At 40.3% G+C, this 24,993-nt stretch overlaps 2 protein-coding genes and 1 long non-coding RNA gene across 3 annotated transcripts; 1 reads left to right on the top strand and 2 right to left on the bottom strand.

Moving 5' to 3' along the window:
• Positions 1 to 178: 178 nt before the first annotated feature.
• Positions 179 to 3,105, top strand: si:zfos-741a10.3. The gene is made up of 4 exons (XM_038699279.1): positions 179 to 486; positions 571 to 915; positions 2,090 to 2,206; positions 2,315 to 3,105. Exons 1-4 carry the CDS (start codon positions 441 to 443, stop codon positions 2,356 to 2,358), a joined length of 552 nt encoding a protein of 183 aa, XP_038555207.1. The 5' UTR covers positions 179 to 440; the 3' UTR covers positions 2,359 to 3,105.
• Positions 3,106 to 10,703: 7,598 nt separating this feature from the next.
• Positions 10,704 to 19,007, bottom strand: LOC119888612. The gene is made up of 3 exons (XM_038699267.1): positions 18,604 to 19,007; positions 10,914 to 18,504; positions 10,704 to 10,813 (listed from the first exon to the last, which is right to left on the bottom strand). Exon 2 carries the CDS (start codon positions 17,571 to 17,573, stop codon positions 11,427 to 11,429), a length of 6,147 nt encoding a protein of 2,048 aa, XP_038555195.1. The 5' UTR covers positions 17,574 to 18,504; positions 18,604 to 19,007; the 3' UTR covers positions 10,704 to 10,813; positions 10,914 to 11,426.
• A 135-nt stretch (positions 19,008 to 19,142) lies between these two features.
• LOC119888622 lies at positions 19,143 to 22,728 on the bottom strand. The gene is made up of 2 exons (XR_005441913.1): positions 19,756 to 22,728; positions 19,143 to 19,678 (listed from the first exon to the last, which is right to left on the bottom strand). It is a non-coding gene; the product is annotated as an uncharacterized LOC119888622 (long non-coding RNA).
• Between the last annotated feature and the right edge of the window lie 2,265 nt (positions 22,729 to 24,993).

Here is a 24,993-nt window from a genome sequence, read left to right as displayed (position 1 = left end):
CATTTTTTCCATTTTGGCAAATTGAGAAGTGCTTTAAAACAAAACTGAAAAAGTTTCCTCGGCAAATATTTTGCCACGTAGTGTGGTTGAAACTGTCATACCAGTCAGATGACGTTGGCTGATGCAAACCTGAGTTTCAGCTGCACACAAGCTGTGATTTTAAACAGAGAAGGACAACAGAAGATTTCTTCACGCGCTGTATTTCTTATGAACATACCACAGCGTGCTGCCAAAGTCTTGTTTGAAAGGAGAAGTAAGGTAGTTTCTTTCATTTCCTGTCTTTCCACCGCTGTACCAAACCGCCAGCCATTACCGTTTCCTGTCAACGGCGCAACGTCCTATCTGAGGTTCAGCATCTGTAGTTAGAACAGTCTTCAGTTCATCACCTTTTTTTGGGCTTCATTTCTTATGATAGGCGTTATTCTGCAGGACAGAGGAGCATGCAGCAAGTTTTCATTCTTGTGATGTTAGCTGGAGTAACGCATGGTAAAATCCGCATTGTTAAAGAAACATTAACATAAACGTAAAAGATGAATTAATTAAGCTTTTGAATATGCTATTTTTCCCTAGCTTTCTTCCCAGCTGCTGAGACTAAATGCAATGCCACCCAGAACACATCTCAGTGCTCTGCTACTCTCGGAGGAGCTGTGTACATCCAGCTGATGACCAGTGCCAGCGGCCATCAGCTGCGATGCAAGAAAGAGCTTTCCACTGGACCCGTAATCGTGTTCTCCCTGAAGAGAGAAACTGTGACGGTGCCGGAGCCATTTAGAAACAGGACACAGTTTTTCATCCACAACGGGACTATGAAGATCACAAACGTGGAGGTAAACGATACAGGTGCATACAGCGTCGAGATCTTTACTCAAGACGGGGTCCTCGTGAGAAACGTTAAATTTACACTGGATGTTGAAGGCAAGTGGTCTGTTTATGCTTCAGTAGTTATTAGTATATATATTATAAAGTTGATAAAAAAAAAAAAATCATCACGAGGGTGTGAAAAACACACCAATTTGTGCAACGGAAGATAGATGATTAAAGGAGAAATCACAAACATCTGAATCCACAGACAATAATCAAAGTGTTCTGCAGCCTGTTCAGATTGTTCATTGAGATTTCACACTCTGCTGTGCACTTACTTTAATCCAAGTACCCGTGTAGTGTAATGTAGTGTAGTCTCAGTAGGCCTACTGACAGAGGTGCAAAACATTCACATGAACTTTCAGTAGACCTAAATCAACTTTATTCTCATTTTGTTGTCCATTATGAATTTTTAATATTTAACTTACCACCTCTTTTTTTTAAAGAGATTTGGGAGACATTAATCAGGGCAAGAAGTGTTAACCTGCTATAGTTTGCATAATTTACATATTTGTATCCAAAGAAGGTTAAATCGAGGGCAATTGGACTTTGGTTGAAGATATTTGAAGAAGCCTCTTAGATGAGAAGCCAAACATCTCCAGGTATCTTCAACCCTTGATTTAATCTGCCTTGGAAAACTATGACCTGGATGAGTGAGAATCTTCACAGACACACATGTTTGTAGTGTTTTATAGGCTATATGTTATGTTATTGTTATGTGAGAGAGAGTGTTTACACCTTGCGATGCAAGACACTTTTCAGACAAATCTGACAATAATGTGAAATCAAATTAAATCACAACTTAAGCTCAAATGCCACCTCTAACACGCCTTTAAGTGTTTAAACCAAAAGTGAGCACAGAATGTATTCCTCTGGACATCTTTCTTGTAGCTTCTGCACTTTATAGTAGATTTCAGATTATTCTTGATGTATTTGTATCTGTTTATAGAGCCCATAGCCTCAACTGAAGTCTTTCTTTATTGTATAGTGGCAGTTGATAAAAACCGAAGGGCGTGTACTGTGTCAACTGTTCTTTTTTTTTAGCAATTATGAAACTTGCTGCCACAGCCTCACACTAACAAACTGGTTCATGCGCATAGTTTAAGTGAAACTCCCAGCAGACCTACAAAGTGGAACATATGAGTAACACCCAGGTTGGCAAATAACAAAAATGTATGTTTAAATGCTTCACGTTTTTATAATTACCATTGTGGTCTCTTTTCCCCAGAAAGCATTCTGGCCAACTTGATCATAATCTGCTCTGCAGCGGGTGGCTTACTGATACTGATACTGGTGGTCATATGTTGCTGTGTATGTCGGAAAGTGAGGCGACGAAAGAAGTCAGGTAACCTTTAAGCCTGTTTGTAATCTAAAAAGTAGGAAAAACAGCGTTTCAGTCAATACCATATGAAATATCAAAGCCTTTAGTGCCACTTTAACTTCTTTTGTGCAGGCTCAAAGAAAAAGTCTGAACGCCACAGTACTGGACTTTATTGAACTCAACTGAGGACCATCATTACCAATAGACAACCAGCAACTCCAAGAACCAACAGCAACCAGGACTTTTAAGACAAGTTGGAAACAGAAGTTGTCTTTTTGTATCTTGCAATAGTGTTGAAAAAGACTTGTGGTATTCCCTTTATGTTCATTTAATTTTTGTACAGCAGCAGCAGATAAAGTGGTGTTAAACTTTGTAGTTTTGATCTGCTCTTTGTTAAAAATATTTACATAACGGGAGGATTTGCTGTAAATTAAATTTTGCAGTCTGATGGACAGGGCTATATGTAATTAAGTTGCATTACTATTATTGTTAATAATCATCAGAAAACATAATTTAGTCATTTGTCTAGTGTTAGGGCTTGTGCAGAACATCATATAAAACAAATACTTTAAAGACTACCAGGATTTAGATGGCAAAAGTAGTTTGCTTGTATATCTAAGCTGGTTATTAGTTGATGCTGAAGCTTATTAATCATGTTGTGTTATGACAACATCTTCAAGCTGTGTTTGGGTTTCACTCGCATGATGTCCTGGGTATGTTAAACTTCATAGTACAGGTTAAGTAACATGTTTATATTCACTTTTAAATGTAACTTTCTGTTTAGTTTTCAGCCTGGAAACAAGAGACATTTGTGTTTCACACTGTAGCTGTTCTTATCATGTGCATATGTACACATTTTGCAGTGTTTTAACAACACAACAGCCAGGAATAATAGAATAAAAGAGAGGTCTTTGTGTGAGAAACTGTGTATATGGTTTATCCTTTATGATGAAAGTTTTGGTTATAGTTTGTTTCACTTCCTTCATACCTGAGTGCAATGACAGTTTTTCCTCAAATAGTATGGTGAAAGTCAACATGAAATCTTAAAAATTTCAAGACTTGTGTAAAATGTTTAGTCCCCACCATCCTTTTACACTTCCCTTTAAGCCCTTTAAAGGTCCAGTGTGTAATATTTAGGAGGATATACTGACAGAAATGCAGTATAATATACATAACTTTTCAGTGGTGTAGAAAGACCTTACATAATGAACTGTTATGTTTTTATCACCTTAGAATGAACCATTTCTACATACACCGAGGGTCCCCTTTCATGGAAGTCGCCATGTTGCGCCACTACAGTAGCCCAAATGGACAAACTGCTCTACAGAGCGCGTTTTGTCACAACGTTGAATATGTACAAAAAGGTAGTAGTAGTATTCATTTTGTTCAGAAGTAAAAAGGGATGTGATATTTGGACAAATGGAGGCCCACATGTCTTATTTAGCACAAGAGCCTACAGAGCATGTCGGCCACTGCAGCTTCTCCTATACGCTTGCAAAGGGAGGGATCAGTGGTGATTGAGCACCTTTAAGCACACACTAGCTGTTGAACATTCTATTCAAAATATATGCTCTCAAATTGACCAACATAAAATAATCTCTTGAAGTGTATCCAAGGATAATAATTTGTACGTAAAACTGTTCCCAACATAAATGCGGACGTGAAATGACCAGTTTGCTATAATATTGTGCTTCCTTCACTATGTAGGCCTAGTGAATGACACAAGAAGCATAACTTTAATGTCTGAGGATGTTGTAAGATGTATGTCATGTGATGACATACCAGAGACTTGAAGGTGTTAAAATGACTTCATGTTTCCTTATAGTTGCAGTAAACGCTAAAGCAGCTGAGGGCTACGCAGAGGGTTAAAGTAGTTGACGCACTTACCATTGTTCGGTTCAGAAAGAATGAAGTTCTGATTTCTTCTCTGTCATGAGAGGTATGATTTATTGTTACACATACAGTCTTCAATATCCATAACGGAACAATATTCCATCTTCATCGACAGTGTCACAACATACGAACAGCAACAACATTGGTGGCGGTCATAAACTAGTTGGCTTTTCCCCTCTGCACCTGCCCTTCTAAGTAGATGAGCCACAATTAGCTATCCCAGAACCCTAATACCACCGACAGCCCATACCTGGACATAAAACACTGAAATGGCTCCTACAGTTGCAACTGTCCCCCAACTGTCTGAGGACCAAAGCACTGAGTTTCTGATCCAATGCACCTCTCTAAAAGATTGGTTTACAAGAACTTAGTAGTAATTAAAGCTGAGTAACCCCAAAGTGAAAATAAAAATTGATCTTTACTCTGCTTGTTTAGTCCAATGATAGAGCAAAATGTTTACTTGTTTCACTTTTTCAGCTAGTTGGATATGAGATGATTGAATGGAGCAATCAGATGTTTTGTTGTTTTTGGAGCTTTTAGTATTGATACCTGTGCACTTAGTGACCACATTCACCATGCTTCCTCTTTCTCCTTTCCGCTTTACTATTTTGACAACACTATCTGATCAGAGTTTTCACATCTTCTTATATGCGGCTAATCACTAAGTGCATGTTTGCTACTGAATAAAGTAGAGAGGTTTGTCTGGAAGCTGCTGACTGGGTCAACAGAGGCTGAACACTGAGGAGACATGGAAGCTGCTCATTGGATTGTTGCTGATGCTACTCGGAGTCTCTCATGGTGAGCTGATTAACTTGTTTAATTGGACACATTTTATGCAGCTATGGTAAAGGTATATTGAAAACATCTTCCTTAGTGATGTGTTTTGCAGCTCACACACTGACCTACTCTGGGCCAACATTCATACAAGAATCAGGAGACATAAATGAAATTATAAACAAATAATTAAATATGTTTTGTCAGCTTTGATCTTCATTGACTGCCTGTGACAGACCACCATCACTATGGTTGAGTATGCGCTGTGACTGCCATATCAACGAGCCTGGCTCTTTGGCGTTGCGGTCAAGTTGCATGTGTGGTAGAACCGGTTTTGAATATGGGTGGGGTGACTGCTCTTGCCCCTCCGTCACACTGCCATAGATCTGTGATGCTGAAACAAACTGAAAGCTATCTTTGGTTGTGTACAAATACTATTTACATAAGGGTAATTTATTTTAAACTGAAATACAAATAACAGAAAAAAAAGATATTTTTTATTTATTTATTTATTTAAGCAGGAAGAGATTAAGAGCAATCGGGCCTGACTCAGTATAGAACTGATTTTCAGCAGGTTCCTGTTCTGCAGAACATGAATACCTCAAACACAACAAAACCATACAATAACAAACACACAGCAACAAGCACACAAACTATGATGTGGAGGTCATAAAGCTATCTCAGTGTTCACAGATATACCTGTCCATCAGATGGCGAGCAAAAGTTTGTTTAAATAGTCTTATTGATGTTATAGATCTGACGTGCTGTGGAGTATCATTCCAGGCTGTAGTGAGCAAATTAAAGAAAGATTTCTGTCCATAGCAGTTTCTAAAAGCTGGTATAGGGAGAAGTCCATTTGCAACAGATCTCGTAGTGCGTTCGGGCCTTGAGCTGAGTTTTGGAGCTAGCGCAGACAATCCTGCAGTAGTGTGTCCATTTAAGATCTGATAAAAAAGGTTCAAACCATGGCTTATTCTATAGTTCTGAAATGTCAAGGCATTACTCAAAGATAGTGCAACACAGTGGTGAGTCCAGCCTGGAAGCCTGTTGTAAATCTTATAGGCTCTATTGTAGAGTCTCGCTACAGGTTCAAGGATCTCATTTGTTGTGAGTGACCAAACAGGTACACAATATGACAGAGTGGACAATATAATGGCATGAAGATATGTTTTAGAAACAGAATGCTGTAAATATGGTCTAATTTTACTATAAACAAATAACTTTTGGTTTAACTTTCTGGTTAAAATTTGGACATGGTCACGATAAGTAAGATGTGAGTCAAGAGAGACTCCCAGATACTTATACGTGGATACAATTGAAAGTTTTTGATTAGAAAAGGTGATGAAATTTGATATAGACAGTTGTTTCCTAGATGAATAAAAATACATACATTCTGTTTTCTTAGTATTAAGTGTTAAATGGTTATCCTGGAGCCAATCATGTAAATGCTGTAGGTCTGAGTTAAGTTTGTAATTAATTGTATCAATATCTGAGCCAGACAAAAAAATGACAGTGTCATCAGCATATAACAAAGTACTAGAAACATCAAACACATTGGGAAGATCATTAATGTACATAAGGAAAAGTAAAGGACCTAAGATGCTGCCCTGTGGAACTCCCATAGAACACACTCGTGACTGTGATGTTACCGAGCCGATTCTTACAGTCTGAGATCGGTCACTCAAATATGATTTAAACATATCTATTGCAGAGAAGGACAAATGAAAAGAAAGAAGTTTATTTAACAAAATTTGATGGTTAACTGTATCGAAAGCTTTTCGAAAGTCTATGTATATGACTCCAGTAACCTGACCTTTACTTAAAGACGCCCGTATCTGCTCAGTAAAAAGCAGCAAAGCCGACATAGTTGACCGCAATGGTCGAAAGCCATGCTGACAATCACTGAGCAGGTTATTGTATTCAAGGTGATTAATTAATTGATTATATAATGTTTTTTCAAGTAACTTAGAAACAGTTGGGAGAATTGCAATTGGCCGGTAATTGGAGATATTAGTTGGATCATCAGACTTAAGAATCGGAGTGATCTGGGCTGTTTTCCACATGGCAGGAAATACTGATTGCCTAATACACAGATTAACTAAATGATGGAAAAGCGGAATAAGTGTACTAGCGTGAGTTTTAAGAAAAGTCATATTTAAATTATTTGTATCACAAGCCTGAGAAGCATTCAAAGAACCCAAAATGTTAGTTATATCGCTTTGTGCAATTTCAGAAAAGGAGAATTGCTGAGATGCTGCTGGTACTGATGGGAGAAACTGAGGAACAATAAATCCAGAAGATAACTCCTGAACAGATGCAACAAAATACTCATTGAAAGAATTAGCAATTTTATCATGATCGGTGAGAAGAGTACCATTTATGGATAGTTATATAGGATTTTCACCAGTTATAGATTTAAGTGTTTTCCATAATGTTCTTGGGTTGGAAACCGTTCGGTTTATTTGATTTTCAAAATATAGCTGTTTTGCTTTGAATAATTCAAAATTGCACTTATTTCTAAACTGTGTGAAAATAAGCTTAGCCTCAGGTGTTTTTAATGATCTGTATGCTTTCAAATAGGTGGCCTTCTTTTTTAAAAGCTGCATAATGTCAGGAGTTACCCAAGGTATTGTATTTTGCCTGATATATAAGTAGTAGTAAATTTTTGACGTATTGTCTCCACTCTTTTATGGAAATTTGACAAAACATGATCAGGATCTTGCAAATACATCTCATTACTCCAATCAGCATCAGCAAATTCAGCATTAAACTGGGACAATTTTGAATTTGGTACTTTTTTAATGTAACTATTTCTTTGAGATTTTGGCTGTTTAAGACATTTTCTAAGTGAATGATCTGAAACTGCTGTATTTATCACTCCAGATATACTATACTTAGAAGGTTGATTAGTGAAGATGAGGTCCAAAATAGAATTTCGTGTTTTGCCAAATCTGGTGGGATCTTTGATTAATTGATGAAGACCATGTTTTATGGCAGTTGCTTTCAAAAGTTTAGATGAATTATCGATCCAATTCAAATTAATGTCACCTAGAATAACAAGCTCCTTAGTTTTTACAGATTTTATTAAGTCAGAAAGCTGCAGTAAATATGCAGTTGGACAGACATTTGGAGGCTTGTATGTGACAATAATAGTAACTGAGAGTTGATTTGTAAAGTGAACAACTAATTGAAGTGACTCAGAAATTGTTGAAAGTTTTACTACAGAATGTGCATATTTATTATTTACATAAAGAGCAACACCGCCACCAATTCTATCAGTCCTGTCTCTGCGATACAATGAATAATCTTCAATCGAGAGAAAGGAATCAGATATAGTAGGGGACAGCCATGATTCAGATATTGCCATAACATGAGCCTTAGTTTGAGCAAGCATGATTTTAAATTCATCCAATTTTGGAACGAGGCTTCTCATGTTTAAATGACAGATTTTAAAACCTCTGATTCTACCAAGCTGGCATAAAGTAACTGGACTTTTCCTTAGACACGAGGGTCTTTTTTGTGCTTTAACAGGTTTAGAATTAGAGACTGGGATAACAGGAGGAGATTTAAATAGCAACTGAGGTATTGTCGTTGTGTCAATAGGTTGTTGTCGAATACACAGCAATTGAGATAGGTCCATGTGAGGGACACCTGCATGTAAACCCAGGCCCAGAGTGTTATTTAAAACATGAGTATAAAATCCCAGGAAATATAGAAAAGTGGACATAAAGGTAATTTTTTCAGGACCAGGGTTAAGTTCAATATTTCCAATCATTAAAAGAGCAGAGATATACCAGAGTACATGAAATTAAAAGCACATAATTATGATTGAATCTCAACTTCAAAGGCCCAAAAGCGGAAAGATTTATTTTATTCTCACTCAGATACTGTACGTAAAAAGGAGGAAACTCACTTATCAAGCTAAAGTTGAAAGATATTCAATAACTAAAGGTTCTGTTAAAATGAGGGATCTAAGTTTGTGCATGAATTGAACGTGAAATGTTTTGCTGTCACATGTTTGTTTATGACAGTTCAGCCAAAAAACCATGATCACAGAAACTGAGGCTTCCACTGAGGGGAGGAGCTGGACATGGAGTCCTCCACTCAAATCAAAACTTTCTATCAAACTGTAGCTACCCAGGATGAGCCTGGATTTACACATAAAAATGGGATCTTCGCTAACCACTGTATCCACTGAAGTTGACCGCTTGAGGGGCAGTGACACCATGTTTTTATGGCTGCAGCACTCATCAAAATATTGAGTCCGTTGATGAAAACGTGTTGAAATATTATAGATATCTTGTTGAATTATTACGCATTTGTCAAAAACACAACCCAACAGACAATTTGCTATCTTTGGGTCAAACATAGCTTGATACACAGACTTGTTATTACTGGGTACGGTTAACTTAAAATAAACAACTTCATGTTTAACTAGGAAATTAGTGCAGTTAGCTGAACATCAATTGTTTACAAGCCACAGGCAGTGGTAGAAGAAGTACTGGAATCCTTTACTTAAAGGGCAGATTTAAAAATTTTCAAGTCTGTCTTAAAACAATAGTCAAGTACTAACATTAAAATTGAAACAGGGTTTTCTTGCTGTAATCATTCCTCCTGTTCATTCTGGCAATTACAAGAACAGAAATCAACAGTCCTTGTTTTGTGAAAAATATTTTGTTAAGTTCATCTGAAGTCTCAGTTAATAAAAGCAAGTGAATATCTTCTGAATGTACAGTCTTTTTAATATAAAATGTCCTGTTTGTAATATGGTTTGGTTGCTGAGAAGACTCAGATGAAGACATGGAGACAGTGGTGAAAGGGGTATTTATTGATAACTGTGCAAATGCAATGTAATGTAATGTGCAAGGGGAATCTCCAGAGAGGGAAGCTCCCTGAGCTGGGCAGGCAGGTGGAGACAACTTGAAAACCGAACAGAGCTCTCCAACACTGTGACCAAAAACCTGAAGCACAAGCAAAGACAGGATGCCGTCATCTTGAAGGATATCTCAATTCCTAAAACGCACCTCGATTAGCGAGGAGTCAAGGAGTGAGGAGTAGAGGAGGTACAACCTGAGAAATGAGAAAGGCCTAGACAGAAACAATAGGAGGGGAAAGCATGGGAAATGCGAGGAATTCTGTGGACAGTGTTTCAGTGCTGGGCTGCAGTGGAGGGATAATAAAAAAGAAAGCTAATTTTGTACTTGGTGATGGCGCAATGGATAAGATGCCTGCCTTTTGTGTGAGAGACCTGGGTTCAATCCCCCACTGTGACCTATCCACTGTTGTGTCCCTCAGCATGACACTTAACCCCTTGTTGCTTCAGAGCTGTGTGACCTCTCTGACATGTATAACAATCGTAAGTTGCTTTGGATAAAAGCATCACCTAAATGAATAGACTGTTTGTATTTGTTGTGTTTTCATGTAAAATATGAATCTGAACAATAGGTACTAAATATGGCTGTAAAATAAATATAGTGAAGCAAAAAGTACAGTGTTTTCCCCCAAAATTTAGTGATGTAGAAATGGAAATATTTAAGTAAAGTACAAGTATGTCAAAAAAACGCTGTCTATGCTTTATGGGCCGGGGTTATATAAATAAATAATTTAGTTACACCGGCCCCAAAGTTTTGTCGGCCCACCAGGCATTTGCCCGGTATAACAGATTACCAGTCCAGCCCTGGTCACAGCCCTGTATAAATCTCAGCTGCACAAAAATTTCCTGTTTGTGAACTGAGAGAGACAGACACACTGTTTCTATGTATTTGACCTTGAAATAGATTTTGTAGATACTCAAGATACTAACTTTTGTGTTTATAACTTGTAGCTCTCTTCGCGACAACACAGACACAGGTCAGTTCTTTGCAACGGGCGTTTATTGCTGTGGGCACATCGGGTCTCTTTGGTACATCCAGCTTCACACCATGTACGCCTTGAACGTCGTATATGCCTTATACGCCGTGAGAACTACATTGTAAGTGAACACAGTACAAATAAATCAATACATTATAGCTTAGCAGAGAAAATACAAACAACATCCAGATCAATAAAGACAATATAATAATACCTCGTTGGCCGCTTGTCGTGAAAAGAGGTTACTAAGTTCTTTGAAGTCTCTTGAATGTCCATTTGGTCGTCTGTATTAACTTCAAACCACATTTTTAACTTTTATGCAGTTTAACAAGCATCGGAGCTATCTGCTCCGCCGGAATTCAAGGCAGTGAGTGTCGACTTAAACCGTTGTAGCGGTAACACAGACAGAAAACATTAGTTCCGGGACAAACGTAAATATACAGAATGAGATAGATACACTGTTAACCACATATCATTTAGCAGCTTATTCTACCCTTTAGTTCTTAAACATGTATTACATTTTATCTTTACACCAAATTAAGTTATATTTGTTACATGAAATTATAACAGCAATTATGAACTGCGCATCATGAAAACACAAGTATTTATGCAACAACACTTACACTCCCACCAAATCCCTAATTAACTTGAAATGTAGGATTTCTATACGTGGAAGGTCAATTAAAGGTGTTGTAAGACTGAATGAATGTAATCTTGTGTATGTGACTCAGTTAGATTCAAGTAAGGTAACTACTTTGTGAATGGGCCTTTCGAGGTAGATTCTTTTAGTTAGTGGCTGTCCTTTATCAGTAGTGTCTCCGACTAGTAGCTTCAACTTCCGCACCATACTGTCTGCACTAGGGTGAACTTCTACGACCCTGGCAAGCTTCCATTCGTTTCTTGGAGAGCTGTCATCTTGTAGAATCACAATGTCATCCACTTGTGAATTCCGTGTTGTTCTTTGCCATTTCTGTCGTTGTTGAAGGTTTAGCAAGTATTCCCGCTTCCATCTTTGCCAGAATTCATCAGCTAAGAACTGCACTCTTCTCCAACGTTTGCGCAAATAGAGATCTTCTTTGCAAAACTGCCCGGGAGGGGGCAGAATAACTGATGATTTCATCGTTAGAATATGGTTGGGTGTGAGAGGTTCTGGTCCATTGGGATCATGAAGATGTTCAACACTTAACGGTCTGCTGTTGATTATAGCCATTGTTTCGTAGAGAAACGTTCTCAGCGATGTGGTGTCAAGTCTGCTTGCGGATTTGTCGAGCATAACGGTTAAGATGCTTCGGATAGTTCGAATTTGACGCTCCCAAACTCCACCCATATGACTTGCTGATGGGACGTTCGTTACAAATTCGCAACCGAATGCTCGTTGACGTTCTTGGTCAATTCCTTTAAGCAATTCAGAAAACAGTCTCCTGGCACCCATGAAATTTGTTCCCTGATCGCATCTCAATTGACGCACAGGTCCTCTAATAGCTACAAATGTTCGAAGCGCGTTCATGAAAGCGTCTGTTGTTAAGTCGTCTAGTGTTTCTATATGTACTGCTCTGGAGCATAAGCAAGTAAACAACAATCCATAGCGTTTCAACTCTTTCCTTCCTTCCTTTACGATGAAGGGGCCAAAGCAATCGAGTCCGCAATAGGTAAAAGGAGGGGACATTTCTGTTCTCTCTTCCGGGAGATCTGCCATTTTTTGGACTTCTGTGGCTCTTCTGTATCTCCTGCAAGTTACGCATTTATAAATGTGTGAGGAGACAGCACTTCCGCAACCAAGAATCCATATTCCATTTGCGCGCAGCTCGTTCATGGTCATGCCTCTTCCTTGGTGATGTACACGCTCGTGATAGTGTTTGACTAGAAGGGCTGACACATGAGATTTCTTCGGAAGTATTGCCGGATGTTTTACGTCATGGTGTAAGGCTGATCGAGATAATCGTCCTCCCACTCTGAGAACATTGTCCTTATCCAAGAAGGCATTCAGCTGGCGTAACTTGTTACGCTTGTTCAGGGTGTTTTCTTTCTGGAGCTTGATTTTCTGAATGTCTTCAGCAAAAGCTTCTTCTTGCACCAGCTTGATAATAAAGATTTCGGCTTCTCTTCTTTCTTCAAGGCTAGTTGCTTCCTTTGTTCTTGGCTGATGTCCTTTGAATTCTCTGATGAATCTCTTTAGCCTAGCAGCCGCTCTCACTGCTCTGGACCAGTCCGAAAACTTTGTAAAGCGCTTCACCAGTGAATTCACCTCTTTCATCTTGACTGCATGAACATGGGCTTTGCGAAGCTCAGGATCGGTCATTTCAACTTCTCCCACCATTTCCTCTTTACATGGAAGATTCTGCTGCCAAAGAAAGTCAGGTCCTTTCAGCCAGTTCGACTCCTTCAACTGAACCGAAGTCAGTCCTCTTGAGGCATGGTCGGCTGGATTATTTCCAGAGCTGACATGTCGCCATTGTTCAGGATTCGTGCTAGCTCTTATACGTTGGATCCGATTGGCTACGAATGTGTGGAACCTCTTTGCATCATTGTTCACATAGCCAAGAACCACCTTCGAATCAGTCCAGTAATACTCTTCTAAGTTCTCAATCTCAAGCTCCCTTTTTACAACATCGCCGTTGCGCACTGAAGTCACAGCTGATGACAATTCAAGTCTCGGGATGGTCGTTAGCTTGGTAGGGGCTACTCTTGCCTTCCCCATGACAAGTGAACAACTGATCTGTCCTGTTTCACTTATTGCTCGGAGATAAGAACATGCACCGTATCCATTGAGACTTGCATCTGAAAAGTTGTGTAACTCATAACGCATGACTGAGTCAAAATGTGATGGAAGGTAACTTCTTGGAACATTCAGTGCTGCCAGGTGTGGCAAATCCTTAAGCCATAACTCCCATCTTGGCAGAATGTGTTCGGGAAGATCTTCATCCCAGCCTACCTTTTCTCTACATAGCTCTTGCAGGATCTGTTTGCCGACTAATATAAAGGGGGCTACAAACCCTAACGGATCGTAGACAGAGGCGACTGTAGAGAGAACTCCTCTTCTTGTCAGTGGGCTCTCTTTAACCACGACTCTGAATTTGAATTCATCAGTTTCGATGCACCACTGAACTCCAAGTGCTCGCTCGATGTGAAATTCTCCTAAGGCCATATCTTGATCTTTGGTCTGTGCACGTTCTTCTGGTGGTATTGCGGCGGTTACTTCCTTTTCATTGGACACAAACTTGTGCAGCCGAAGATTTCCTGTTCTGCACAAGGCTCTAGACTCTTCCACCAGATGAATGGCTTCATCGATTGTTTTTACGCTTATTAAGCCATCGTCAACATAGAAGCTTCTTTGGATGAACTTGATGGACTCCTCGCTGAACATTCCATGACCCTGAGATGCCAGATGTTTGAGTCCAAAGTTGGAGCAGCCAGGGGACGATGCTGCTCCAAACAAGTGCACTTTCATTCTGTACACTGAGGGTTTCGAGTCCAGATCGCCTTTGTCCCACCAGAGGAATCTTAAGTAGTCTTGGTGTTCCTTTGCGACATGAAATTGATGAAACATTCTTTCAATGTCGCACATAATGGCTATTGGACCCTTTCTAAATCGAAATAGTACTCCGACTAATGTGTTGGTCAGATCTGGCCCGGTCAGAAGATGATCATTTAGAGAGGTTTCTTGGAAACGTGCTGAACAGTCGAAAACGACACGGATCTTCCCAGGTTTGTGGGGGTGATAGACTCCATGGTGCGGAATGTACCACACTGATTGATTATCGAGTTCATTCCATGGGACCTTCTCAGCATCTCCTAGAGTTATTATGTCATTCATGAAACGGACATAATCCTTGTTATACTGCTCATTTTTTCTCAACTTTCGCTCTAAAGAGGCGAGCCTTCGAACAGCACATTGCTTATTGTCTGGGAGATTAGGTTTGTCCGTCTTGAAAGGAAGTGGTAGTTCGTAGTGGCCGTCTTCCTTGTGCTTTATACCCTTCTCTACCTTGGACAAGAAAAGAAGGTCTTCCTGAGAAACGAGGTTGTCATCCGTAGTGTGATCTGCGAAATCGAATTCGAGAACCTTGATGATGTCTGTTGGACTAATCTCTTTGACCTGAGTTCTGCAGGCAAAGTGTACTTCTCTCTTTAACTCAACTGATTGATGCACTGCAGGCGTCACCTGTCGCACTATGATTCTATGACTGGTTCCTATTGCATCACTGCAGTCACTTTCTAGATTTGAGCAGCCGACTATGCTCCAGCCGAGATCAGTTCTCTGCGCGTATGGATGGTTCTCTTTGCCCGCCAGGATTTCCCTTGGTAGAAGAGCTTGCTGACAGTTATAACCAATCAATAGGCCTACTTCGCAGTCCAATGGTGGTGGAATCTTGTCTGCTAATTGTTCCAGATGAGGCCATTTTAGTGCTGTTTCAGAGGTTGGAATGTGCGATCTGTCGGCTGGGATAAACTCTCGTGTGAAAAGTGATGGTAATGGAATCCTTTTCTCTAAGTTGTATCCTCTCACTTGCAGGTTTGTTAGCTTTTGACAGGGTATGACTGTCGACCTTGTAGACATTGTGGATAGTCGCAAACTGACATTTTCTTTGTTTGTGTTGAGCTCCTGGGCCACTTCATCTAGAATAAAGGTTGTGTCGCTCTGTGTGTCTAGGAGCGCATAGACAAGAACTTCTTGATCTGGTCGTTTTGTGGATGAGATCCAGACAGGAACAATTGAAGAGGTTTGTGTGCTTACGCCGTCTTGTACGACTCTGTTTGTGGTTGCAGTTGCAGTCATCTCTTTGATGTTTGCCTTGTACTTTAAGTGTTCTTCTCCCTTTAGAGGTGATGACCTTTGACGTTCACTGACCTTGTCATCGTGCAAACATGTTGGATGTCTCCTCTGGCACCTTTCGCATGTGTTCTTGTTATCACATCTTCTCGAATGATGACCAGCCTTTAGACATCCAAAGCAAAGCTTCTCCACCTGTACAAACTTGACGCGCTCTTGAACTGTCTTTTCAAGGAACCTTCTACACTTGGCGAGAACATGCCCTGTTCTTTTGCAGAAACCACACGATGGAATGCTGCTCTCTGTTGTGTTTGTAGACAGTGTTTTAGCTTGTATGGGTTGGTTTCGTGGGTACCTTGGTTTCTCACTTTCCACATTCTTCAGCGCCTGTACCGAAGATATGGGATCACAAGCAAGATCTGCTTCCTTCGACAGAAATTCTACGAACTCTTTGAACGGTGGATACTCAGCTCTTGTTTGTCTGACTTCCATTGCCTTGCGATTCCATCTGGATACCAACCAGTCAGGCAATTTCAGTAGGATTTTTTGACTCTCATTGCAGTCGTTCAGAACTTCCAATGTTCTAATGTAGGGCATTGCTGTTTCACAGCTCCTAAGAAAGTCTGCAAATTCTCTTAGTTCAAACCCATCCTTAGAGCTTATTTTTGGCCATGCGTGCAGCTTGTTTCTGAAGGACTTCCCAATCACGAAAGGGTCTCCGAAACGCTTTTCCAGCAGCTGCCAGGCTGAGTCGTATGCTGATTCCGTTCCTAGTAGGACAAATCCTTCTACAGCTTTCTTTGCAGCGCCACCAAGGTACTTTCTAAGGTAGTACAGTTTTTCGTTCTTTGGAATGTTTTTCCTATTGATTAGCGCTTCAAAGGATAATTGCCAATCTTTGAATTTCAAAGGATCTCCAGTGAATAATGAGGGCTCTGGAGTTGGAAGACGATTAGCACTTATAGCTTCTGCTAGAACGTTGACCAAATCAGAGCTGTTCTGCACTTGAGGTATGGGCACTAAAGTTGATGGGGCTTGAGATACCAGTTGAAGGCTTTGTGGACTATGAAGGGCTTGCATTGTAGCTGGAAGAGATTGAGGAATGAACGGGGTGTTTGAGGCAAGAAGAGTTTGTGATGCGACTGGTAGGGATGGAGGACTGAATGGGGGACTTGAGGCATTGAGAATTTGTGATGCGACTGGTAGAGATGGAGGAATGAATGGGGGACTTGAAGCATAGAGTGTTTGAGGTTCTCCTGCTAATGCAACAGTATGAGGCAAGTCAATCGCTTTGAAGTTTTCTTCGATTTGGTCGTAGACCTTTACTCGAGCTCTTGCGGCATTCAGTTTCTTCACTTCTTCAAGACGTTCGAGTTTTCTACGCTGCTCTTGCATCGCTTGCTGTCTAGCAAGGTTCTCAGACTCAAACTGTGCCAGTCGTTGCTTATCTTCAACCTCTAACCTTTGAAGTTCTGTCATTTCCTTTTCTTGTTCATCCAACACCGCTAAAACCTCCTGCGATGCAGCAGCTTCGGCAGCAGCCTCATGTTTTTTAAGCGAGTGGAAGCTAGAGTTGACAGAACCACATTGTGATTGATGTGACAGTGGTCTTGATGGAGAACATGTAGAGTTCAGGATCGATCCAACATCAGGCCAGGGATCTTCTGTTGTGATGCCTTTAAGATGCCTTTCTGCCTTTTGAATGATAAATCCTGACAGCGATATACATGTGTCTACTCTACGTCGCAGTTCTGCTTCAGGAGCTTGGACTCTACGTAATTCTTCGTAAACCATCTTTACATCAGAACACGTAGCTTTCATGTTCTCAATTAGCTCATACAATTCGTCTTCGGAGGCCTCATCATTCAGTATTTCTTTGCTTGTTCTTGCGTGATACCTCCACTTCTCATAGAGTATTCTATACCGACGTTGTATGCTCTTTAGCTTTTCTTCTTCGAATTCTTTTCCCTTTTCTGTTAGGGTTCGGGTTCTTTCGCTTCTTCGTAGCCTTTCTACATCTTCTGTAGCTCCAATGTCTATAGTTTCGGCTTGAGCAGATGATTTTCTATTCTCATGACAGGTCTCAGGACTTGAGTTTGACATTTTGGGCTGTGTGTAAGCTACAGTAGGCTAAGTGTGATTAACTAGGAAATTTTAGTAATTATTTGAATCTTAACAGATGTGTGAAGACAGTGAGCGAAGTCTAACTCTGAATACGTAAATGTTGTACCACAAACTGTGTCAGTATTTAAACTTGTTTAGACTTCAAGTTAGCTTAAACTAGGAATTAGTTTGGCAAAACACAAACCTTAATTAACATAAACCTTAATTGTGAATTAAATATGCTCAAAAGGCATCAAAACACTTGTTTTTACACTTGAAATTGAAAAAACATCAATGAAATTACTCTTTAAACTTAGCTTAAGTTATACTTTAACTTCTGTTACCTTTCAAAGTATAAATAAAGAAAATAAATTACAATGTACTTTCCTTTAACCTTACTGAAACGTGTTAATTTGCTTAAGGGGCTTGAACTTTCTTCCTTTTAGATTTGTTGCATGTAACAATCATGAATACCAGCACATTAGATATTTTCTTAAACACAGGCTAAACAGTATGCAAGGGTAATAGACTTAAATCCTTAACTGCAATTTCCAAGTTAAACCACTTCTCACACCACTTGACTTAAGATGGCTTTGGTAGAGCTCTTTCTGGCCTTTATACGGAAAGTCGCACCTTTTAACAAAGTCTTATAACATTTGCTTGTGGTAGCTATGTCGACAGTGTGTCCTGGGCTTTGCTTATCTTACATGCTGGATCTTCATCACGTCGTTACCCGCCGTAATCTCGTCTTCTCTCATACCCGCGCCGAGCAGGTCGAGTTCTCACTGTAGCTCTCTTCGCGACAACACAGACACAGGTCAGTTCTTTGCAACGGGCGTTTATTGCTGTGGGCACATCGGGTCTCTTTGGTACATCCAGCTTCACACCATGTACGCCTTGAACGTCGTATATGCCTTATACGCCGTGAGAACTACATTGTAAGTGAACACAGTACAAATAAATCAATACATTATAGCTTAGCAGAGAAAATACAAACAACATCCAGATCAATAAAGACATATAATAATACCTCGTTGGCCGCTTGTCGTGAAAAGAGGTTACTAAGTTCTTTGAAGTCTCTTGAATGTCCATTTGGTCGTCTGTATTAACTTCAAACCACATTTTTAACTTTTATGCAGTTTAACAAGCATCGGAGCTATCTGCTCCGCCGGAATTCAAGGCAGTGAGTGTCGACTTAAACCGTTGTAGCGGTAACACAGACAGAAAACATTAGTTCCGGGACAAACGTAAATATACAGAATGAGATAGATACACTGTTAACCACATATCATTTAGCAGCTTATTCTACCCTTTAGTTCTTAAACATGTATTACATTTTATCTTTACACCAAATTAAGTTATATTTGTTACATGAAATTATAACAGCAATTATGAACTGCGCATCATGAAAACACAAGTATTTATGCAACAACACTTACATAACTTATATTTCACAATTTCCAGGTATGGAAACGTGATGGCAGACAGTGTTGGCGCACATGTAAGTTGTTTTGCACGCGTGTTGTGGGCGTGCTGTTTCCTTGTGGCTTAAAATAATAAACTTTCAACTTAAAGTCGGATACGCCAATCCATTTATTAACATAACAATAAATTAAACATTTCTTAAATAATAAACTTAACTCAAGTCAGTCTCCATGATTACACGCCGTGCCTCACGGTCAAAAACCATGCACCTTGCTGTGTGCCACACCTGCACTAATCAACACCTGTCTTAAGTAGACTTGTAGCAGAACACAGCACCACCCCATCCCAATATACAGAATGGCTCCAACACAACCGGCCCCTAATTGTTCATGGTACTACAAGACATAACAATTAAACATATACATGTATGGAGACAATACAACAAAAAATATCTTACAATAAAAATAACCAAATAAAGCCCTCTTTGTGTCAGGACTTCACGTGGCTCGAACCCAAATGCAGGCAGAGACACGGTTCAGGAGGGTAGGAAGCAGTTTATTGAACACAAGAAAAAGGTAGACAGATGCGGCGAGACAGAATGAGGTAGGCCAGGCAGGACGAGTAACTAGGCAGGCGGGAAACGGCGAGACTTCCAGGGTAGAGCGGGGTCTCCACGGACTCTAAACAGGGCACAGGAAAACAAGGTCAAAAACGGACACATGGTTCATGAGGCTGGTTAGACTGCTAGTAGCGTTACCTACTATACCACTAATAATCCGGCGGGGAACTGAGGAGATGGCAGGGTTCAGAAGAAAGAAGAACCGGTTCAGATGAAAATGGGAAACAGGTGTGTAAGGAGTAATTGCCTGCAGCTGGAGGAAGACGCCCAGCTCTCAGGGGCCCGGCCCACAACATCCGCCCTGAAGGAGAGGGAGAGAGAGAGGGGGAACGCCACAGGAAGACAGACAAAACCAAAACCCACCAAGCACCTTTCACACACTCCAAAAGGGGAAAAAATAACTCAAAACAAGCACACAACACACAGCTGTCACCTCCCTGCTTGGGGCGGCGTGACACTTTGGTGCGTTTGTTCACTTTTACATTGTTCTTTCAATTACGTTTGTTTTGGTTTTGATTTGCACAGATCTGACTATGCCAGATTTATCTGGAAATGATTTAATAATTATTCCAGTCATCCAAGAATTTCGTGGTGCTATAGCATCTGCAACCAAAACGATATCTCCTGCTGTAAGATTACCCTTACTGATGCAAGAGTCTGTGTCCACTGAGTGTGCTACTTCTAAATGACCTGCCCTGCTGGCCATGCATGTAAAGATAACACCATAACATTTCACATAGGAACATCCTTGTTTTACCTCAATGGGCCCAAAATAGTCCACTCCCACATTAGTAAATGGAGGTAAGTCTGGAGTAATCCTTTCTTTGGGGAGATCAGCCATTTTTGATCACACATTTTTCCTTTGTGACACTTGCAGAAAGCACAACTTGACAAGATTTTCCTTACTGCTGCATTGGCATGAGTGACCCAGAACCTTTCTCTCAATTTGGAGAGGATGTAATTTCTCCCACCATGCCTCATCTGTTCATGAACATTTTTAAGAATTAACATGGAGATGTACTGATCTTTACACAGGATGACTGGGTGTTTGCCCTCTTCGGGCATTGCAGTCCTGGATAATCTTCCACCTACTCTTAACAGTCCATCCTCTAGGACAGGATTCAGTTTGTAGATAGGACTACACTTTTTTACAAGTTTTCCTGTCCTTGTCCTGCACAAATCTCTTTGTCAAATCTTTCCCTCTGACAGAACTGAAGGATAGCGTTTTCTGCTGCCAATAGATCCTCAGTTGATACACTGTCTCGTCCCAACAACTTTCTGGCTTCCAACATTTTCTTGTCAACATAACAAAGATCAGCCATTTCAACCATCACAAGTTGCTTTCTTCTTCGACTCAACTCCAATAGAGTCTTTTTGACCTTGAGCAACCTTGCAACTATGTGTGAGTTGATGGGTTGCATTATCCTCTTGAATAGTTACTGTGTTTGTAGAGATCTCCAGTTTGACCTCTGGATCATCTTCTTCCACTGGATCATCCTCAAGAAAGTTTGTGTATTCTTGGTGGAACTTCTCATTTCTTTGTCCAATGAGGCACCGTTGATCTGATTGTTTGGCAGTGTTACCTCTGGGCTTTGAATGTCAGCTTTAAACTGTTATGTCCGTCCTTTAAGTTTACAGATTGTTCCATTATTTCAATGAATCTTGCCTTCTGTCTTGACATTTCTTCTTTGTCGTCGGTGATTTTGTCATTGAAGTCATTTTGGTACTGCTTCTCCAATAGCAGCTGAAGTGATTCCACAGATAATCTGTCATTCATGTTGTCTTCGCAATCCTTTTCTAAGCCATTGATCACCCACCCTAATAGGGTTTTAACAGCAAAGGGACCCTCACCTTGGCTATTCACAATTTACCAACTTTGAAGCATTAGTACTTATTAATAACTCCACGCTGGCATCAATTTCAGGGATTTCATTGTGCTCAAGGTAAGGCCACTGTTTAAGGTCTTCTTGTTTGATGATGTTTGCTGTATTCAATGGCATTGTTTTCTGTGTGTAAACATTTGGAAGACTGTAGTACCTTGTTCCATTGACTTTGTCCCAGTGAGATTAAGCCTATGCATGAATGTGTAAAGCTGTTGGATGGCTCCGTTTGCATTTTTCACAGGTTTTTTGCGCTTATCAAAATTTTTGTTCAAATGACCAGTGTTGAGACACCCAAAGCAAACTCCTTTTTCCTTTAAGAAGTTGATCTTTTCATGATGTTTGTTCTTGGCAAATCATTGACATTCATCCATACTGTGCTCTTGTAAACAGAATAAACAATTGCTGCAGATATTGTCCTTACGTTTATCATCTTGTGTGTCCTTGTGTTGCACTTTGCTAACAGCGCAGACGTTTGTAGCAAAGTTGTCTCGCTTCAACTTAGATTTTGCTGTATACACATCCCTTTTAACATGCATAACCCTTTCAGTAGTTTGGACATCACCAAAAATAGGATCAAACAAGATTTTGACTTGATATTCCACAAAGTGTACAACGTCATAAAGGTTTGGTCTGCGGTTGTGTCTCTCCCAAATATCACATGCAGAATGTAAACATTTTTTCCTTAATTTAAATGGAAGTTTTGAAACAACAATTTTCAGGTTGGCAGACATGTCCAGCTCTTTCATGTCCTCTAAATCTGACATTGCATTATTGCATCCACATAAAAATAATGCATAGTCCTGCAGTAACTAAACACTTTCAGCCTTTACCCCAGGCCAGTTGAGAACCTTTTCCATATATGCTGCTGTGATCTTTGTTTCATTACCGAAGTGTTCCTGTAGGAGGGCTTTAGCTGTTTCAAAACCTCTCTGCACTCATATGTAAACAGCTTTGTACAAGGTCGTGTGGGCGCCCTCTGGTGTACCTTTCCAAATAATACATGCAATCACCTTCAGATGCAGCTTTCTCCTACACAGTGCCTAAAGGCTTGCATGGACATTTAGAACTTCAGTGGGTCACCTTCAAAAACAGGTATTTGTCTTGGTGGCAGTTGGCTTTCTCTGTGTGGTTGTATGAGCAGCTCAGATATTTCATTTTGCCTTTGCAGAATCTGTCATGTAGAATTGTCATCAACTGTATGTGCAACATTTTCAGTGGGTCAATTAGAAAGGTGATTATAGACTGAAACTGCAGCCATTTTCCAAAAATCAAAAAAGTTCATTTTATTTCTCATTAATGTACACTCAGCACCCCATCTTGACAGAAAAAAACAGAAATGTAGAAATTTTTGCAAATTTATTAAAAAAGAAAAACTGAAATATCACATGGTCATAAGTATTCAGACCCTTTGCCGTGACACTCATATTTAACTCAGGTGCTGTCTATTTCTTCTGATCATCCTTGAGATGGTTCTACACCTTCATTTGAGTCCAGCTGTGTTTGATTATACTGATTGGACTTGTTTAGGAAAGCCACACACCTGTCTATATAAGACCTTACAGCTCACAGTGCATGTCAGAGCAAATGAGAATCATGAGGTCAAAGGAACTGCCTGAAGAGCTCAGAGACAGAATTGTGGCAAGGCACAGATCTGGCCAAGGTTACAAAAAAATTTCTGCTGCACTTAAGGTTCCTAAGAGCACAGTGGCCTCCATAATCCTCAAATGGAAGACGTTTGGGACGACCAGAACCCTTCCTAGAGCTGGCCGTCCGGCCAAACTGAGCAATCAGGGGAGAAGAGCCTTGGTGAGAGAGGTAAAGAAGAACCCAAAGGTCACTGTGGCTGAGCTCCAGAGATGCAGTCGGGAGATGGGAGAAAGTTGTAGTAAGTCAACCATCACTGCAGCAATCCACCAGTCGGGGCTTTATGGCAGAGTGGCCCGACGGAAGCCTCTCCTCAGTGCAAGACACATGAAAGCCCGCATGGAGTTTGCTAAAAAACACCTGAAGGACTCCAAGATGGTGATAAATAAGATCCTCTGGTCTGATGAGACCAAGATAGAACTTTTTGGCCTTAATTCTAAGCGGTATGTGTGGAGAAAACCAGGCACTGCTCATCACCTGTCCAATACAGTCTCAACAGTGAAGCATGGTGGTGGCAGCATCATGCTGTGGGGGTGTTTTTCAGCTGCAGGGACAGGACGACTGGTTGCAATCGAGGGAAAGATGAATGCGGCCAAGTACAGGGATATCCTGGACGAAAACCTTTTCCAGAGTGCTCTGGACCTCAGACTGGGCCGAAGGTTTACCTTCCAACAAGACAATGACCCTAAGCACACCGCTAAAATAACGAAGGAGTGGCTTCACAACAACTCCGTGGCTGTTCTTGAATGGCCCAGCCAGAGCCCTGACTTAAACCCAATTGAGCATCTCTGGAGAGACCTGAAAATGGCTGTCCACCAACGTTTACCATCCAACCTGACAGAACTGGAGAGGATCTGCAAGGAGGAATGGCAGAGGATACCCAAATCCAGATGTGAAAAACTTGTTGCATCTTTCCCAAAACGACTCATGGCTGTATTATTATTATTATCTGAATACTTATGACCATGTGATATTTCAGTTTTTCTTTTTTAATAAATTTGCAAAAATTTCTACATTTCAGTTTTTTTTCTGTCAAGATGGGGTGCTGAGTGTACATTACTGAGAAATAAAATGAACTTTTTTGATTTTTGGAAAATGGCTGCAATGAAACAAAGAGTGAAAAATTTAAAGGGGTCTGAATACTTTCCGTACCCAGTGTATGTCTTTTAATACACATTATATACAGTAGGCTAGTATGAACAACAGTACAGTGAAGCAGGGCTCTGCAGTGCAACTCTTTCACTCACATATGCCCATAAATGATTTACAAGCACAGTGGGTTAGTGAAGACTAAAACCTACAGTAAATAATATTAATGTTATATTATACCAGTAATCATTTATACTAGTTCCTCTTCCAGGCTGTGGTTAGAGCCTCTGCAGCGGACAGATGTAGATTTAGTTCAAAATCTACAACATTTGTAGGCCCATGTCGACCGTTCAGATCCAATAGTCTTCACACGTCACGCAGCCCAAAAACAAGTAACTGCTCCACCCTTAGCAGAACCTAGCAGTTGGTAAAAACATTCACAGGGCCCATTCACTTGTAACAGAGTCTCATAAAAAGAATCCCCATTTAAAATCAGGACACAAAAATCAGCAGTTGATCAGGCAGGCAAGACAGCAGTGGCTATACAACCCAGGAACATTAACTCGATCCAGTTACCATTGCATATTACATTCAGCCTCCACGAAACAGACAGGATGACCAAGTAAACAGCAGATTTCCCCCCCAAATACTCAAGTTTTGTCTCTAATTCCTTTAAATAAATCCAATGCAATACAAAAAAGAGAATTTTAAATGCTTTAGAAGTACAGGTCACCATGTATTACAATTTCCTTATGCACAA

Source organism: Micropterus salmoides, unplaced genomic scaffold, assembly GCF_014851395.1.
Source record: "Micropterus salmoides isolate LMB-PRFRI ecotype aquatic unplaced genomic scaffold, ASM1485139v1 Ms_hic_scaffold_5, whole genome shotgun sequence".
NCBI lineage: Eukaryota > Metazoa > Chordata > Actinopteri > Centrarchiformes > Centrarchidae > Micropterus > Micropterus salmoides.
The sequence above is the reverse complement of the archived record's forward strand: the minus strand, read 5'-3'. Positions and strand labels throughout refer to the sequence as shown.

Excerpts from the sequence above, each read along its gene's own strand:
- si:zfos-741a10.3 (XM_038699279.1), top strand. The coding sequence starts at position 441 with ATGCAGCAAGTTTTCATTCTTGTGATGTTAGCTGGAGTAACGCATG. Across the intron at positions 487-570 it reads GTTAGCTGGAGTAACGCATG|CTTTCTTCCCAGCTGCTGAG; the intron begins GTAAAATCCGCA and ends ATTTTTCCCTAG. Across the intron at positions 2,207-2,314 it reads GAGGCGACGAAAGAAGTCAG|GCTCAAAGAAAAAGTCTGAA; the intron begins GTAACCTTTAAG and ends TCTTTTGTGCAG.
- LOC119888612 (XM_038699267.1), bottom strand. The coding sequence starts at position 17,573 with ATGTCAAACTCAAGTCCTGAGACCTGTCATGAGAATAGAAAATCATCT.